General features: G+C 40.5%; 2 protein-coding genes and 1 non-coding gene across 3 annotated transcripts; 1 reads left to right on the top strand and 2 right to left on the bottom strand.

Annotated features, from left to right (window-relative positions):
• Positions 1-11,905: 11,905 nt before the first annotated feature.
• LOC145625905 (small nucleolar RNA R71) lies at positions 11,906-12,012 on the top strand. Its single transcript, XR_014110800.1, has one exon. It is a non-coding gene; the product is annotated as a small nucleolar RNA R71 (small nucleolar RNA).
• A 4,107-nt stretch (positions 12,013-16,119) lies between these two features.
• LOC145625062 (uncharacterized) lies at positions 16,120-16,713 on the bottom strand. Its single transcript, XM_081678144.1, has 2 exons — positions 16,411-16,713; positions 16,120-16,347 (listed from the first exon to the last, which is right to left on the bottom strand). Exons 1-2 carry the CDS (start codon positions 16,711-16,713, stop codon positions 16,120-16,122), a joined length of 531 nt encoding a protein of 176 aa, XP_081534270.1.
• A 1,734-nt stretch (positions 16,714-18,447) lies between these two features.
• On the bottom strand, positions 18,448-19,281 carry LOC145625061 (uncharacterized). The gene has a single exon (XM_081678143.1). It carries the CDS (start codon positions 19,279-19,281, stop codon positions 18,448-18,450), a length of 834 nt encoding a protein of 277 aa, XP_081534269.1.
• Between the last annotated feature and the right edge of the window lie 386 nt (positions 19,282-19,667).

Below are 19,667 nucleotides of genomic sequence, written 5' to 3'. Positions count from 1 at the left end.
TTAATTAGGTAGTCTAATTGTTGTAAGTATGCATGAATAGTTTTGTAGATTGGCTCAGTGCTTTATGTTTCGGTTAAGATCCGATAACCCGAAAGCCTGAGTCCGAGATCCGTAAAGCTCCTATCGTCCAGATGAGAACCTACACAGAGAGAAGAGATTAAATTAGCTTACTCCGGGGTGATCAGGGGAAAACCAAAGTTATAATATGTTTAAGAAAGAGATAAGAAGTAATGTAGAGAGAGAAAGTAGAGAGAGAGAGAGAGAGAGTAATAAATGCTACCTTGATTATGGGATTAAGCTTGACTATTTATAACCTTTCCAAATGACAGGTGGCTGCATGCCATGCAAAATACCTTGTGCCATATGTCAAAGCGATGTTGCCACGTGCCGATCACTGATAAGCCGACATATCTTCCTTATGTATGTATGTCGATATGTTCCATAGTTGCTGTGGATCCGTACCCGTATAAGATATCGGCCCTTTAAGCATTGTCAGCCCATTTTTCATATCCCCCCATACAACTAGCCCCGCAAGTGAGGACGTGAAATTGATAAATGTGACGTGCTCACTTTATTATGGAATCTTGAAAATGGATGTGCATTTCTTGCACTCTATTGAACACTTTTTCCTACTTTTGTGAACTGTTATATTTAGGATGACTTTTAGTGAAAATGTTTTAGTTAATTTATTATAATTCTCCTGGTTGTGTGTGTTAACCAGTGTATGATGCTTTCTAATAAAAGAGTTGTGAGCAAAAAACTCCGTTTTCCCCCAGTGACCTTGTGTGCCGACAGCAGACAAGGTCTACTTAAATTAAAGAGTGGGGAGCGAAAAACTCCATCCCCCCCCAAGTGACCTTGTGTGCCGATAGCAGACAAGGTCTACTTAATTAAAGATTGGGGAGCAAAAAACTCCGTTCCCCCCAGTGACCTTGTGTGCCGACAACAAACAAGGCCGTTAATTGGAAAACAAATCGTTTATTAGGTTATCACCTTATTTTAATGAGCGGGAAATTTACCATTTATCAAACATGTGTCGTCAATCTAACACTCCTTTTTTTTTAACTTTTAAAACTACCCCAGCCGTTAGATTTCTGACGCAACTGTCACATCAATCGTCACCCTTAAAAACTTCTTTTACTCCCCTCTTTCGCTTTTACTTTTATTCGCAAAAAAGAAAAAAAATTAGTTTATGAGAAATATTTTAAGGAAAGCTGACATTTGCGCATCAATCACCTTTGTTTGAAGCAGTTGCCCGTCTTTTGAGTGCTAGATTCTAAAGCGTAACCAGGTTGTCGAAGCTCCGCGTTGTGGGCGAATAATTTAAGGTATTTACAATATTTTATTTTCAATTTGCATGTTTTGTACTTCGTTGCCTCTTTATTTTCTAAGTTTTTAGGTTAAAATAATAATTTTCCAGTAGTAGTATTGAGGAAGAACAACCTACCCTTAGCACTGTTGGGCGCCGTCTAATAAGACAATCTTTAGGGAAAGATCTCGGCGGAAACAAAGGAACTGCCTCTTCTCTTTCTGACAACATTGACGATCCATTTTAGCCGTTATTTGTAGTAGCAAAGGGCAGCTTTTTACCGTCATAAAATACTAGCCAACTGTGAGAAGGCAGCTCGTCCCACTAACCCTAGTATTTCGGAGGATGTCGAAATTCTTAACGAAAAACCGGTCAGCGTCCGTTATAATTTGAGAAGTTTTTCCAACACCCATTTCGACCAGTACGGTTCTAACGTTGGTAACATAGGTATAAATACTACACCAATGCCGAGAATGAAACAAACTAGTTATCATCTTGAGGTCGCAGCTAGGATGCTGCTGAATCAAGCAAAAAACCCGAGCAAATCAGGTTGTGAGTTCCAGCTCTTTTGAATCAGGTGATAGGGAGGCTCCCTTAAATCGGCAGGAACAACAAGCATCCCCCGTTCACGATTCTGCAGTGAACTCTTTTCTTGGGGATGAGAATGCTGAGCAAGAGGATAGTGTCCATGCCGAGAGTAGGGACAATATTATCAACCTAACGGCAGAGGTCATTCAAGAGGAAAGTTTGGACGAGGGGTATAACTCCGAAACAGATGATGCCAAGTGTCGGCAACCCCTTACTTTGTCGGCCAGCAGCAAAGTCGCAAAAGCTAAAATATGCGACAAATTTAGAAAAACTACACTGGAGAAGGATTAATGACATCGCGCTAAACGGTTTTACAACTTGCCTGATGGGTATGATTTGTTCCTTCTTGCTTCCGGGTCATCAGTATTGGATTGCCCTGCTGGTCATGTTGCCATATACGCTAAACATTTTGATTTTGGGTTACGATTTACCCTTCACTCGTTTGTGGTGAAAATTTTAAAGGCCTGGAACATGTGCTTGGTTTAGTTAACTCCTCCTACCATTCGTGCCGTTATTTCTCTCGTGTGGGTTATTTTGTACAGGAATTTCCCACAAACACTTAATGCATTTCGGAGGCTACTGACTTTGAAAAGAGATGGTCAGTCAGAGGGGTGGTGGTCCTGGTATAGAGCCTCTTCTAAATACACAGTTTACCCTAAACTATCCAGCTGTAAAGGGTGGCAAGATAAGTTCTTCCTTTTGTCTGTTCCCGATGACTTTCCAATTCAGAGAACTTTCTGTCGTCCTCATCCTCGATTCGACACTATTGCCAAAAGAGAACTCGGCCAACATGAACTTAGAGCTGTCAGTCATTTTGACATAGTGGAGTCTGAGGATGATAAGGGTAGGCCCCGTCTTACCCCTAAGGTGTGGATGCCAAACGTGGGATACATTCTCGGCAATGCCCCCTTATCCCATGTCGGTCTGTGCTGGACTGACTGTTATGGTACTAACTCATCATCATTTTATTTACGTTTTGTTTTTTGCTATAGTGCTTGCACTCATATATTTTATATCAACACAAATGTTAGGCTAAGTTTTAGTTATCCTTACGTGCTCTCTTGCTTTCTTTATTTCAGGTGTTGATAAATTAGACAACAAACAACTTAGGTTGTCAGCAGACGGGAAGAGAGTTATCAGGCAGTGTCCAAACCTAGTTACAATACTCTCGCTTCTTATTGCAACCACGCTTCCCCCATCAACCCTAAGAGAAAAGCTGAGGCGATGGCTGACGAGCAATCTAACGAGAGGAAATTAACGGCGCTCGAAACCCGGCGTGGTGGTAACACCGGAACCAACAACGCAAAGAAACCCAACGGCCGAACTCAAAGGAAATCTCGGGAGACCGAGAATCAAGAAAAACCTCCATCTCCTAAACATGCCGACACTAAAGACAAAACGGTGGTTCCTTCTACGGTGTTAACCACAAAAAACTTAGCCAAAGGAGTGATAATTCAGGATATCATTCACATATCTAAATCTCCTTCTTCAATTCTCCCCAACACAACCAGCATTCCCGAGGTCCAAACTAGGGTGGGTGCTACCGGCGGTTCTGATGTGAGTGCTCCTGGCCTCATATATCGGTTTAACCAATGGATCGAATGCCACGAGGGCAGACTTTCTGGTGAAGTTGTTAAAAGGTTTTCCGTTCTTGACGGCCATTCAGGGGATCGATGGGAGCTGGAGCTTGACGTATCCTGGAATGAATCCTTGTTTGCTAATGATCCTATGCGAGGAGGAAACCTCGGTTGTTGGCTTCTGCGCAATATTGCGCCTCCAATGGATAAGCTTGCTGGCGCTATCGGTCCCCTTGCTGCCCAGCATATGCATGACCTGATGAAGGTATCTCTTTTGCCTTTGTTAAATTTGTTATTATTTTTTTTTATATATATATGTCTTTATTACCTTGTTATATTATTATTTTTTTTATTTACTTTGCTAATTATGATCATTTTCAGGCCATCATGTCTGGTACCGAGCTTGTGGAGATGTATCGATACTATCACGAACAACATCATCAATCCTCTACTGCTCGGAGTACCTTACAGACAGCTTTGGACAATGCTGGTAAGGTCATCTCAAATCAGAGAGGCAAAACAGAAGGATGACTTAGAGATGGCGGCCCTCAGAGACAAGGTTGCTAACAAGGTAAAGTCGTATCCCCTAATCAAAAATAATTCCTAAGTCCTCTAACTAAAGTAGATAGGGAAGTAGGGTCGATCTCCACAGGGAAACAAGTCTTTTTACTCCTAATTAATTATTATAATCTAAATTATTTAAGTAACCAATATTTATAATTAAGTAAGAAACTAAACTACTAAGGTTGAGAATAGGAAGAAAACAATATATGAAAGGATTTAGGGCATAGGTTCACCAATAAATAATACTCCAGGGTAAAACATAGTAATCAATCATTGACATTGCATAAATAACATGATTAACAGGCTCTCGCAATTTATTAATCAACATAGATCTAATAGGCTCTCGCAGTTTACTAGATCTAAGTTCTTATTGAAAATAGCCTTTAATATCAAATTAATATCTGCTCGATTCATTAATTTAATATTGCTATACTTTTACAAGCCGCAATTGTAAAACGTTAAAACAATTCAATAAGAAATTATCATGCAATACCAATAATCAATAATAGTCAATCATCAATGCATCAATTAACCAGATTGTAAAGGGCTCTCGCTACGTATTACAATCACACAATTAATTTACCGGTATTAAATCTCATCTCTCGAATCTTGACTTAACCATTTATAAATTAACTTGCCTATTGAAATTAGACCTAAACATTAATTCTCATCTCTCGATTCTTGAATCAATATTGTCAAACTCATGCATAAAAGATAGGCCTAATCTAGTCACAGAGCATTAAATCAATCAATAGGAAATTAATCTAGCATTGATAATCAACAACAATAATTTACCCCTTCATATTATTTAAGGATCCCCATAAACCCTAGAAATAAAACTACTCACACATAATTAAATCTAAACTAATCAAATAAATAAATAAAAGCATAATCAAGAAAGAAAATAAAATAACTGAAGTTAAAGGGGAAGAAATTGTTACCAAAAAGTAATCTGGAATTAAGAGTAGAATTAAGAACAAAAGTTTAGAGAGAGTTTAAGAGAGAGAGAATACTAAGTAGAGAGAGAAAATCTAAGAAAGAAGGTAAGTGAAATTAATCCCTCTAAAACCGTACTTAAACAAAACTAAAACAACTTCCTAATTAGAAACTAATTGCTCGACAAAAGAGTTCTTCCAGAAACATGCGCCCGATCGGGCTAGAGGCCGCCCGATCGGGCGCGCCTTTTTCTCGCACTGCTCTTCTCACAGCCGTGCCCGATCGAGCTAGCAGCTCACCCGATCGGGCGCGCCTTTGGCCACGCACCAGCACACTCTTGCGCGCCTTGCCCGATCGAGCTAAGCTGCCCGATCGGGCCCTTGCTTCACCTCGAGGCTCGGAGCTTCGATTGGGCTTATTTCTTCGGCCCAATCCGGATATCCACTTAGGGTCTTGATCACTCGGTCCATATACCTCGATATCCCAATTACCGAGCCCTTAATCACCGGCTCTCACCGGTCTTGGGCTCCAAAAGTGGTCGTGTCCTTCTAGCTTCCGTAGTCGATCCAATAAAGCCTGGGAAAATGCTCCAAGAGTGCAATTTCCTGTAAAATACAACTAAGACTACGAAAACACTAGAACACACAAATTAGTAATAAAAGTGGCCCGAAAGAGCCAAAAACACTACTAATAACGACCAAGGGACGGGGATAAAACACTATATAAAATGGACATATCAAACTCCCCCAAGCCAAACCTTTGCTTGTCCCTAAGCAAAGAGCTCATCAATGAACATATAAATCATATTTCACCCCAATAATCAAATTAAAAACCAACGATTCAAGGCAAATCTAATGAACATGCTTCAACATCAATCAATCTTATTCATCTAATCACCCTTCCTCCTTAACAATTGTCAAATAGAGCAAACCACAAGAGCGTATAGAATTCAAGACTAGTGCTCACACACTCAACTTTCATTTATGTGGCGAGTAAAGAATGTACTCGATCGCTCTCCAACCAACCCCTTTAATGTGAACAATGCCCTCCCAACTCACACTCTCGTGTGTATAAAAACATTGAACGCTCATCCTACTAGTCGACTCGAAATATGCCAAGTCATAACTTGCATTGATAAACAACACTTTCACATTTACATAACTTCTATGCACAAGGTCGGATGGTCTTTTAAGCTTGTAATGTAAGGCTAGGGTAAAGGTAGGATAAATTTGGGATTAAGTGAGAGAAAAACTATGCTTAAAGGAGCCATATCCTAATAAAACCCATGATCAAAATAATGATGATCATACACATCTCCAACATAACCAACTCCAACAACAATCCACCAAATATACTGCAAACAATATAAACAATCCCAACACTTACAATAATCACTCATAAAAATATGATAATGTAGAACTTTGAGTGAAAAATAAACTTTGAACTCATTCTTTTTTTTCTTTTTCCTTGAACAACCTTCAAATAGAACATTTGAGCATTAATAAATTTTTTTCTTTTGCTCTTTTTTTTTTTTTTTTTTAACTCATATTGGAAAATTCAACTTTGAAACACAATATCTATATTTTTCAATCAAAAATCAAAGAACAATAACTCTTCTTTTATTCCCACATTGTGCAAGTAATATGCACACCGCAACTCCCTCACCTCACCAACTAATAGCTCCCCAAGCCAAGCTTGGGACTAGTAACCAATGGGCTCATATAGGCTTGTAATGTGGCTAAATAAACAATAAAAGGGAACAAGCAACAACATGGGTAACAAGAAGGGAACAAATGTATCTAATACTCCGAAGACTACCTAAAAGAATGAACGCCTTCGTCCTCCTCATGTGCATAATAATAAGTCATGAAACACTACTCATAGTTGCAAATCAATACTCAAATTCATTGACATATCAGGAATTATGGAACTATCACACATTTCCTAACCAAATCAACTAGTCAAGCACTATATTCACAAATAGTTGGACAAAATTGACTCATGTGTAGGAATCCAAGCATTCAAACTTCAAATCATGACCAACAAATCCACAATGTTCATCATCAAATACCAAGAACCAAAACAAATTTTTCTCAAGTATGGGGCACAGGGAAGTATGATTCATAATTCATTGGAACGTATTTTTGAATTTTTTATCTTTTCAATTTTTTTATATTTTTCATATATAAGAAAGCAATAAAAACTACACTAGGAAAGCAAATAAAAACTATACTAGAAATCAAATAAAGAGAGAAAAGGAAGAGAATTACCAAGTGAAAGAACACCCCCCCAAGCCAAATCAAGCAATGCCCTCATTGACTTGGGAGAGTAGCCTACTCCTCATCCTCATCCATCCTCGAATAGCCCCCGCCGTGGCTAGAACCACCACCTCCATTGCTAGAGCCACCACCTCCATACCCCGAACCACCTGAAAAGTAGTTAGGGTCCATATTCCCTCCAAGCCCACCAAAAGGTACATCGGTCCAATAACCATGGACCGATGAGTAGTCGACGTAGGTACCAAAGGCACTTGGGTTTGTATATCCACCCTGCGGATATTGGAACCAATCAGGGACAAGTGAATCGGGGGGAATAGCCCCCCGACGGGCGTAGTCATCATACATGGGGTATAAACCCCTCCCTAGGTTCCTCTCCACATGACCTACCCTTCTATCTAGAGACCCTACTCTAGCATCCAAATCCCTAACCAAACCCTCAACTCTCCCTTGCCCCGTTTCAATCCTATCCAATTGACTCCTAAAAGCCGAGAAGTCATAAGGGGCGTTAGGGTCTATGTTGTAGTTGGTAGAGGAGGTGGGGATATCGTATGTAAAGGGTTGAGGTGGTGGATAGTGTGGTGAATGGTGAGGAGGTGAGTGGTCAATTGGTGAGTGATGGGGTTGGGGTGAAGGGTGAGGCGGTTGCACCTCACCTTGACCGTCAAGCGCAAAAGTGTAAGAAGGCTTCCCCTTCTCAAATTTGGTCAAGGTGGGGTGGGGTAAAGTGGAAGCATTATCCCTCCTACCCGATTCCCGTTGAATCACCCACCAAGTATCCCCTCCTATGACATTAACCCAATTAAGGCTACCTAGATAGGGTAGGTCCATAAGAGTTGGGCCGGCTACCTTACCATCATCGTTAGGGACAAAGCTAAGGTGTTTGACCGCTATATGTGTAACTAGGCCACCAAAGTAAATTGGCACCCTAGACCTACCCGCCTCGGCCGCATTGGCCATCCGTTGGAAGTGGTTGGCCATTTTGTGGACTATATTCAGCTTTTCACTCCTAGGGATCATGTATGACCCTAGTAATTCAAGCTCATCCCGCCTAACATTGGCGGGTTCATGCCTACCAAAAATGGTAAGGCCAACAAACCGTTGCCAAATCTTTGGCACGGGATGTTGTATCCAAGTACCTTTAGCATGTTGGAGATTCAAGTTAGGATCCCCCGTAAGGGATTGATAGACAACGACAATGTTGTCTTGGGGGGTTCAAGAGGCCTATCCGATTTCAGCTATAAAATTTTACCAAACTCTTTCAAAGTCAATCTAATATCATTATTGAATAACCGAAATTGAACATGAGAAATTAAGGCATTTGATTTTATGACATTAAAACTAGAAAAAAATTCTAAGGTTAAATAATCATAAGTATCGTAATGCATGTCAAAGAAACCGCTCATGCCAACTCCTTTAAATAATTTTTCTACATGCTTATCAATACCTAGTCTAATAAGAGTAGGGTGATGAATAAAACGAGTGAGAATTACCTGCCTCGTGATGAGGTTAAGCATCCTCTGTTTTTGCTCTTGGGTGGTGATGACCACCCTCTCCCATCCCGGAATTTGCAAGTCTGGGTCAATTCTCGCCTCTTGGTTCCTTGAGCCTTCGCCCCTCACCGTTCTTGATCTCTTGAAAGCCATTGATGGTGTAAAGAATAGGAATTGAGTGGTTTCTCTCTCTTAGGTTTTAGAAATAGTTGAGAGAGAATGGTAGAAATTGGGTTTAGATTGCAGAGAAAGGTGAAAGGATTAGAAATATGTAAAAAAATTTGAGTTTTGATGGAAGAATTGAAGAGGATCTTGAAGAATAAGTGGTTTGAAGGTATAAAAATGGAGGTTTTAGAGAGAGAAAGTAAAGTAGAAGAAGATGAAGTAAGGAGGAAATGAGGAAAGAAAGGAGAAGAAAAATATAGGGGACGGTCGAAATTAGGCGCGCCCGATCGGGCAAGCCTCGCCCGATCGGGCGGATAATTGTTATTCCGGAATCTCAGTTGCGCGCCCGATCGGGCGCGAACACGAACGAAAAATTCGCCCTATGGTTCGCCCGACATATCTTTTCCTTCACTCGATTTGCGCCCGATCGGGCGAAATTTGCTCGAGTTTGTGACTGAACTTGCGCGCCCGATCGGGCAGCTTCGCCCGATCGGGCGAAAAAAAAGGTCGTTTCCAGCTCTCCTCTCGCGCCCGATCGGGCAGCCACGCCCGATCGGGCGAATTAAAGGCTGGATAAAACTTTCTCTTGCGCGCCTGATCGGGCAAGCCTTGCCCGATCGGGCCCGTGCCCAGTTGTTTTCTTAACTCTTATTCGTCTTCAAATTTTTTTCTAAGTCTTTCGATCTCTTTAACCTATACCTGTACAAAAACACTTATAAACGGTAAAATTACACTCTTCTCGCCTCTCAAAAAGAAAATAAATAAAAGGGAAAAACTAGCTTAGAAAGCATGAAATACGGGTTGCCTCCCGCAAAGCGCTGGTTTATCTAGGTCCCGCACGACCTTCTTACCAAGTACAATTTCTAGGACCCTTGGCCTAACGCTTGATCGGGTGGTTTCTCACCCGGTCTAGCGATGTTTAGGCTGCGATGCGGCTTCCTGACATAACCTGTGGGACGCCAAGTCGCCTTATCTGGTGGATCCTCCTTGACTTGGACTGGGGGATCTTCAATGCTACGCACTAAAAACCCTTCTTCGATCGAATGTTGCTTCAAATTGTCATTGCGTTCAACACTTGCAACTCGATCTGGCGGAACACTTACCGTAGGCTCGATTCGCACAACTTGCTCGATCGGTTCCACTTGTTCATCCTCGAAACCAAGACCAACATTGTAGAGTGCTCTTTCTATTGCATCGACTTCCTTCTGCCATTTGTCTATCTCACTTGAAAAGGATGCAACACAAGATACCGCCTCCAAGGGATCTTTTTCAAGAGCTTGGGGCTTGTTAGAATAATTTACAACCACATTAACACTGAAACATTTCTCCTCAGTCATGGAGCATTTAGGGGCATTATTCAGATTAAAAACCACTTTATCGTCCCCTACTGATAGTGTTAACTTACCACTTCTTACATCTACGACTGCTCCTGCAGTGTTAAGGAATGGTCTACCCAAAATAATTGGGGTTTGCATATCCTCAGCCATATCAAGAACAACAAAATCCACAGGTATATAAAATTTACCTACTCTAACGGGGACATCCTCTAAAACACCTAAGGGGTATTTGAAAGAACGGTCGGCCATTTGTAGAGTTATATTGGTAGCTTTTAACTTACCCATATTCAACTTAGAACACACAGATAATGGCATGACGCTAACACTAGCACCCAAATCACATAATGCATTATCAATCAAGAGATTGCCTATATGACAAGGGATAGAAAAACTACCCGGATCTTTTAATTTAGGTGGAGACTTATTTTGAAGTACGGCACTACACTCTGCAGTGAAAGCTACTGTCTCTACCTCACTAATAGACCTTTTTCTCGTCAAAATTTCTTTCATAAATTTTGCATATGACGGGATTTGTGTGATCAATTCAGTAAAGGGAACTGTTACCTTCAAATCTTTAACCACCTCTAGGAACTTACCAAACTGCTTATCCAAGTTTGTCTTCAATTGACGATTGGGGAAAGGAAGTTTGATGATTGGCTTTGGAGCATTCTTATTCTTGTCTGGAGTAGACACCTTCTCTGGAGTTGTACCCTGCAATGTAGAATTAGATATGTTAGTATTATCTTTTAGCCCTGCAGGGCTATCAACTACATTGTTTGGTTTAATGGAATCAAGATTAGCATTATTTAATAAAACAGGTTCATCAACTCTAGGCATAGAGGGCCCTTCATAGTTCAAACCACTCCTTAGAGTAATTGCAAATGCTTGATCCGTAGGCCTTGTAGGTTGTGCCGGCAAGGCTCCCTGTTGGCGGGCTTGTAGAGTAGCGGAGAGTTGCGCAATTTGATTATCTACAATTTTATTATGCGCTAGAATTTGATCAATTGTCGCATTTCTGCTCTCCATGTGCTTTTGCATATTGACCAACATTGCTCTAATTTCCGCCAGAGAAGGGTCGGAGGATGAGGGGGGTTGTTGTGGTTGATTCTTCTGGCTAGCATTGGGATGATAATATTTCTGCTGCTGTTGCTGTGGCGCCTATGGTTCTTGTGGTGGTGGATTTTGAACATTAGTGCTCCGGTAGGAAAGGTATGGATGATTCCGATACCCAGGATTGTAAGTGTTGGAGTATGGGTTATTCTGCCTATAAGCTTGGAAGGCATTAACTTGCTCCACGGAACTCCTGCAATCCTGCTCCCAATGACCTACAATACCACAATTTTCACAGAAAGCCTCATTAGAATTATTATTAATTACAGAAACATTAGCTACATTAGCAGTGCTCAGATTATCTAATTTTTGGCAAATAGAGGTTAGTTGAGCTTGCAAAAAGGATACAGAGTCGACACTATGCTTCCCCTTGTTAGCAAATCCTCTGGGATTCCCATATTGGGAATTGTGTATCGCCAAATCTTCAATAACCTGACCTGCATCATCAACATTAAGATTCATAAATCTCCCACTAGCTGCAGAGTCTAATATTATTCTAGAGGAATTTCTAATGCCGTTATAAAAGGCTTGGATTAACTGCCATTGTGCTAAATTATGGTGAGGGCATTCTCTTTGTAAGTCCTTGAACCTCTCCCAAGCCTCGTATAAAGACTCATCGGCTTCTTGGGCAAAGTTCTGAATCGCACTCCGTAGTACTGCTGTTCTCTCTGCAGGATAATACTTGTTATAGAAATTCAAAACAAGAGTTTCCCAGTCAGTTATACCAAGTGTAGTTCTATTTAAGCCATTAAACCACAATTTAGCTTTTCCAGTTAAAGAGAAGGGAAAGAGAATCTCCCTGATTTGGTCTTGAGTGACCCCGACTTGCCTGATGGTGTTGCAATATTGACAATAGTCGGCAATGTGAAGATTCGGGTCTTCACCCTTGGCTCCATTGAATTGCTTCCTCTCTATCATCGTTATAAATTGAGGTTTGATTTCAAATTGAACCCCGTCAAGAGCCGGAGTAGGGGCGAGATGTGGAAAATCCGTAAGCTTTGGTTGTGAATAATCACTAAGCTTCTTTGGAGCCGTCATCTCTGATTCTGCGTGTGATGATGCCTCTAAATCGCTGGAATCAGTTGGAGGATAGCGGTGATGATTGTTATTATCACCAGAATCCGCCAGGATTTCCTTGTAGAAGTTTTTCTGTCTATGGAAGGAACGTTCGATCTCAGGATCGAATGGGATGTAACCTGATCTGGAACACCTGGGCATAAACAAAAACTAGAAGCAAATATGAGATTTGTCTCAGAGAACTTACGCTCTCTGAGACAAAAGAGAAATAATCTAGACCACAAAAACAATCAGAAATAAAAATAAAACCGTTTCCCCGGCAACGACGCCAAATTTTGACAAGGTAAAGTCGTATCCCCTAATCAAAAATAATTCCTAAGTCCTCTAACTAAAGTAGATAGGGAAGTAGGGTCGATCTCCACAGGGAAACAAGTCTTTTTACTCCTAATTAATTATTATAATCTAAATTATTTAAGTAACCAATATTTATAATTAAGTAAGAAACTAAACTACTAAGGTTGAGAATAGGAAGAAAACAATATATGAAAGGATTTAGGGCATAGGTTCACCAATAAATAATACTCCAGGGTAAAACATAGTAATCAATCATTGACATTGCATAAATAACATGTTTAACAGGCTCTCGCAATTTATTAATCAACATAGATCTAACAGGCTCTCGCAGTTTACTAGATCTAAGTTCTTATTGAAAATAGCCTTTAATATCAAATTAATATCTGCTCGATTCATTAATTTAATATTGCTATACTTTTACAAGCCGCAATTGTAAAACGTTAAAACAATTCAATAAGAAATTATCATGCAATACCAATAATCAATAATAGTCAATCATCAATGCATCAATTAACCAGATTGTAAAGGGCTCTCGCTACGTATTACAATCACACAATTAATTTACCGGTATTAAATCTCATCTCTCGAATCTTGACTTAACCATTTATAAATTAACTTGCCTATTGAAATTAGACCTAAACATTAATTATCATCTCTCGATTCTTGAATCAATATTGTCAAACTCATGCATAAAAGATAGGCCTAATCTAGTCACAGAGCATTAAATCAATCAATAGGAAATTAATCTAGCATTGATAATCAACAACAATAATTTACCCCTTCATATTATTTAAGGATCCCCATAAACCCTAGAAATAAAACTACTCACACATAATTAAATCTAAACTAATCAAATAAATAAATAAAAGCATAATCAAGAAAGAAAATAAAATAACTGAAGTTAAAGGGGAAGAAATTGTTACCAAAAAGTAATCTGGAATTAAGAGTAGAATTAAGAACAAAAGTTTAGAGAGAGTTTAAGAGAGAGAGAATACTAAGTAGAGAGAGAAAATCTAAGAAAGAAGGTAAGTGAAATTAATCCCTCTAAAACCGTACTTAAACAAAACTAAAACAACTTCCTAATTAGAAACTAATTGCTCGACAAAAGAGTTCTTCCAGAAACATGCGCCCGATCGGGCTAGAGGCCGCCCGATCGGGCGCGCCTTTTTCTCGCACTGCTCTTCTCACAGCCGTGCCCGATCGAGCTAGCAGCTCACCCGATCGGGCGCGCCTTTGGCCACGCACCAGCACACTCTTGCGCGCCTTGCCCGATCGAGCTAAGCTGCCCGATCGGGCCCTTGCTTCACCTCGAGGCTCGGAGCTTCGATTGGGCTTATTTCTTCGGCCCAATCTGGATATCCACTTAGGGTCTTGATCACTCGGTCCATATACCTCGGTATCCCGATTACCGAGCCCTTAATCACCGGCTCTCACCGGTCTTGGGCTCCAAAAGTGGTCCTGTCCTTCTAGCTTCCGTAATCGATCCAATAAAGCCCGGGAAAATGCTCCAAGAGTGCAATTTCCTGTAAAATACAACTAAGACTACGAAAACACTAGAACACACAAATTAGTAATAAAAGTGGCCCGAAAGAGCCAAAAACACTACTAATAACGACCAAGGGACGGGGATAAAAGACTATATAAAATGGACATATCAGTTGCTAAGCTTGAAGGGTTTGAAAAGGATGTCCAGCTTCTAAAAAACCAGATTGCCGAGAAGAGTAAAGACGTAGAGCGCATTCCTTTGTTGGAGAAGGATCTTTCTGATGCCAAGGTTTCCATCCAAAACTTGGAGGACAAGGTTAAGAAAATGGAAGCTGACAAGCCTATCATTCGGCAAAGAGCTGTAGGCAGTTACTTGACTTCTGCGGAATTTGCCACCAAGCTCCAAGACCGTTTTGGTGGAGGGTGGACTACTGCCTAGAGGTGCATTTCTCAGGTTGCCGGTTGGTAGAAGGATGATTGGGCTAAGGTTGAGAAAGCCTTCAACAAGGGAGCTCATAAGATTCCTTCCAGTTTTATGCAGCAGGAATTTGTCGAGGAAGATCTTCTCAACCTTGTGCCAGCTACTGATGACGGCCCCTCAAACCCCAGTATTCTAAACTCTCCTGAGCTTAAAAATCCACAAGCTTGAAGGGGCGGGCAGTCATCACCGACATCATTGTGTGAATCTTATGTAATAGGGCCTTATTGGCCATGATCTTGAACTTTTAAACATTTAATATTTTTGTTTAGCTATGTTCTATTGCTTTTGATAATGCTGTTATAGCGGCATGTACCCCTTTTGTGGTGATGCCTGTCAATTACCGTTCTTGTTGCTATACATTTATCCTTCCTTTGCTATTTTTGTTTGTAACTATTTTCGTATTTTAAGTTTCCATTTGATAGCGTCTTTAACATATAATTACTGAAAATTTATATCGGATTCCTTATTTAGATTTGCCATCTGTCATAACGCTATTATTTTGGTTATGTACATTATCACTATCAGCAGCTATCAACCTTTCAGCAATCAAGTTCTCCGCTTTATTAGTAGCAGTGATAAATAACCAACATATATTGGTTTTATTTTTTGGCAAGCAACATTTATTATTTATGCACCGCTATCTGTTGCCCCCATAGTGCAAGTATCTGTAATACAGATATGTGCATTTTAGTTCCCCTTTTTTATTGTACTACTCATGTAGTTGTTGTTTCAGAGTATAACGCTGGTCACCTACTGCACTATTTTCATAGTCAGTTAAGTACCCTTTTCGGCAATCATAAACAAAATTTCGCCTCATGTCGGCATATACTATGAATTGATTTGGCCGGTATTATATTTTGAACCAGCAATCTCGTGAGTTAATGAATACAACTGATCAGGTTATAATGACATTATCTTCACGGAAGCGGTTTTAATTTGTCCGTCCCACGTATCGATGATTTGTTAAGTGAGGGATAACTTTATTCTTATTCATGACTGATATTACTTGTACATCAATATCAGCTGTGTATTTACAAAAGGACATTACATTATTCTTTAATCATAATACTTTTTAAGCACTGTGGTATTCCAGACATTCTTTAATGGTTTCCCGTCCATTGTCTCCGAGTAGAATGACCCCTGCATTACCTTATCTCTTATCCGGTATGGTCCTTCCCAGTTTGCTTTTAACTTCCATCTTCATTTCCTTTTCCAGTTGTCGTCGTTATGTAAAGTACCAAATCTCCTGTATTCAGAGGCCGGTAGTTAACCCTTTTGTTATACGCCCTCGACATTCTGTCCTTATAGGCAGCCGATCTAACCGCCGCTTTCCCTCGCAGTTTTGGTAGGAAATCTAGTTGTTTTCTCAGCAACAAATCATTTTTCTCTTCATAGTAATGTTAAATCCTAAATGTCGGCGATCCTACCTATGCTGGTACCACTGCTTCTGTCCCAAAGACTAAGCTGAAGGGTGATTCTCCTGTGGCTTCTCTGACTGTTGTTCTGTTTGCCCACAGTATTTCAGGCATCAAATCAGCCCACAAGCCTTTTGCATCTTCTATCTTTTTCTTTATAGCCGTTATGATTTGCTTATTTGCCGCTTTTGCTTGGCTATTGGATTGCGGATGACAAACTGCAGCACACGCGAACTTAACCTTGTACAAATTTAGAAGATCTTTAACAGGCTTACAGTCAAATTAGGAGCCGTGATCGAAAACCATTGCCATCAGCAATCCAAACCTTGTGAAGATATTTTTCCAAATGAACTTCTTCACTTCCGATGTTGTTATCTTTGCTACTGGCTCAGCTTCTATCCACTTTATAAAGTAATCTATACCAACCAAGAGAAATTTCCTTCCTCCCGTTGCTGACGGAAACGACCCTACTATATCCATTCCCCACTGTGCAAAAGGAACTGGATTCAGTATTGGCATCAAATCATTTGGTGGTAAGTTGATAGCTGGGGAAAACTTTTGGAATTTCTCACACTTTTTTACATACCGAGAGGCATCTTCATTCATTGTAGGCTAGTAGTACCCCCTTCTCGTTGCTTCCCATGACATAGCTCGGGCACCGAGGTGATTCCCACAAGTTCCTTCATGAATTTCTTTAATCAACCTTGGAGATTTGTAATCTGTTATGCACCTTTGTAACGGCAATGAGAAACCCCTTTTATACAGCTGCCCCTGGTACATGATGAACCACACACTATTTTTCTAAATTTTCTGGATTCCCCCTTATCAGTTGGCTGTGCTCTGTGTAGGAGATAAGCCAGTATCTTATCGTACCATTGACTGCTGTTATCAACACACAGAACTTCTTTCAATGTCTCATCTATACTTCTTTGCCTTAAAATTTTTACCATAACCGTTCTCTCCAGGTAATTGAAACTTAAGCTGGCTAACTTTGCTAAAGCGTCACCCTGCACATTTTTTTGCTCTCAGCACCAGCTTCACCTCAAAATATTGCAACTGTGCCACTAATTGATTAATCTTTTCAAGGTATTTTACCATTGCTCACTCTCGTGCTTCATATTCTCCACTAAATTGGCTGGACACCAACTGAGAGTAAGTCGTAAGGACCAACCGCTTTGCTTCTGCTGCTATCAAAAATTGAATACCGGCTATGGTCGCCTTATACTCGGCTTCATTATTTGTAGCATTGAACTTGAACTTTAAAGCATATTCGAAAGTTTTCCCATCCAAGGCTGTTATCAAAAATCCCGCCCCAGATCCAGTTGTTGTTGCTGAACCATCCACAGATACCTGCCACATTCCCAATTCTTCCTCCTCATCATTATATAAAGTTTTATCAATAAAATCTGGCAAGGCCTGTGCCTTAATTGATACTCTAGGTTTATAATGCAACTCGTACTCTGAAAACCCTACATCCTATTTCAATAAACATCCTGACGTATCCATTTTTTGCAGCGCCTTCTCTAATGGGTGATGTGTTAGCACCTCTATTGGGTGAGCATCAAATTAAGGCCTCAACTTTCTGGCCAAAACTACCACTGCCAGCGCCATCTTTTTTATTACAGGATATCTACGCTTCGCATTGAGGACATGGCTGACAAAGTATATCGACACCTATTGCTTTTTTTCTTTCTACTAAGAATACTGTCGCCACTGTATTTGGTGAGGCCGATATGTAGAGTTGTAACCACTCACCTCGTTGTGGCCTTGCAACCGTTGGGAGGGATCTCAAATGATTTCTCACCACCTCAAACGCTTTAACTTGATCCTTGCCCCATTCGGAGGTTTTATTCTTCCTTAAAACCACAAAGAACAAAAGTGCTTTATCTGCTGATTTGCTAATAAAGCGGGTCAACCCTACCATTCTGCTCGTAAGCCTCTGTATATCCCGAATTGTTTTCTATTGTTTCATTTCTTGAATTGCATTCACCTTATCATAATTTGTGTCGATACCTCGTTCACTCACCATAAAGCCCAATAACTTCCCCGATCTGACCCCAAAAACACATTTTTCGGGATTCAACTTCATCTAGTATCTCCGCAAAGTTTTAAATGTTTCTTTCAAATCCGCTATGTGATCTTCATTCAACCTACTCTTCACAATTGTGTATCTACATATACTACTACATTCTGTCCCTTTAACTTCTCAAAAATCTTATTAACCAACTTTTGATAAGTTGCCCCTGCATTTTTCAACCCAAACGGCATAACCTTATAGTAAAACACTCCAGCATCCGTTATAAATGATGTTTTCGCTCTATGTGACTTGTGAAGGCTGACCTAGTGATATCCAGAAAATGCATCCAAGAAACTCAGCATCGCATTGCCGGAAGTGGAGTCTACCAGCCTGTCTATCCGTGGCAACGGATAGCAATCTTTGGGGCAAGCCTTATTTAAGTCCGTGAAATCCACACACATTAACCATTTTCCTATTGGCTTTCTAACCATTACAACATTTGCCAACCATTCTGGATAAGTGCATTGTTCTATAAATCCTGCCGCCAAGAGTTTGTTAACCTCATCTTGTATTGCTTCAATATTCTCTATTGAGAAAATACACTTCTTTAGTCTTATCAGCCTGAATTTTCTGTCAACATTCATCTTATGCTCCATAACCTCAGGATGTATCCCAAGTATCTCATTCGCCGAGAAAGCAAATACATCAGCATTCTCTCGCAACAAATTGATCAGGTGGCACCTCATATCAACATCCATATCTTCCCCACCTTTGACTTTCCGACTAGGATCTCCTCGTAGAAGTTCAACTTGTACCGTTTCTCCTCCTAGTGACAGCCTTGGTGCAGTTTCCGGCCTTGCATCAAAATTTCCCATTGACATATCTCGCACCGTTGTTTCCCTTTCTCTTTTTGGATTATTCGGTATTGGACCCTCCTGCACTGGATTCTTCAAAGCTGTCACATAGCATGATTTTTCCATCACCTGCCCTCCGTGTACCTTTTCTACGGCTCCCAAATTTGACACATACGCAATTGTCAGATGATAAGTTGACACTACTACTTCCACATCATGAATTATCGGTCTTCCTATTATAGCATTGTAAGCCGACGGTACATTAATCACCAAAAACTCTGCCATCACATCCCTTGCCGCCATTCAATCACCTAGTCATATTGGTAAGACAATGCTTCCTTCCGGCCTCACCATTGACCCATTAAATCCAATTACTAGGTAGGTTACTTGCGTCATGTACTGCCTCCCAATCATCATTTCATTAAATGCTTGAATGAATAGCGCATTTGCTAAGCTACCGCCATCCACTAAGACCCTTTTAATATCAGCCCCATTTATCTTTGTTATCAACACTAGTGGATCGTCATGAGGAAAGACAATTCCCTTTACATCTTCCTTCGTAAACACCACATCAGGGATACAGGTAGGTCGGGGGCGACTATCAGCATCGAGAGCATTGATTATATGTCGATGCTTCGATAAGTGCTTCCTTGCTCTTGTTGTTGTTCCTCCATGTACCGGTCCCTCAG

The sequence above is a fragment of the Chenopodium album genome, chromosome 3, assembly GCF_948465745.1.
Source record: "Chenopodium album chromosome 3, dcCheAlbu1.1, whole genome shotgun sequence".
Classification (NCBI taxonomy): domain Eukaryota; kingdom Viridiplantae; phylum Streptophyta; class Magnoliopsida; order Caryophyllales; family Amaranthaceae; genus Chenopodium; species Chenopodium album.
The sequence above is the reverse complement of the archived record's forward strand: the minus strand, read 5'-3'. Positions and strand labels throughout refer to the sequence as shown.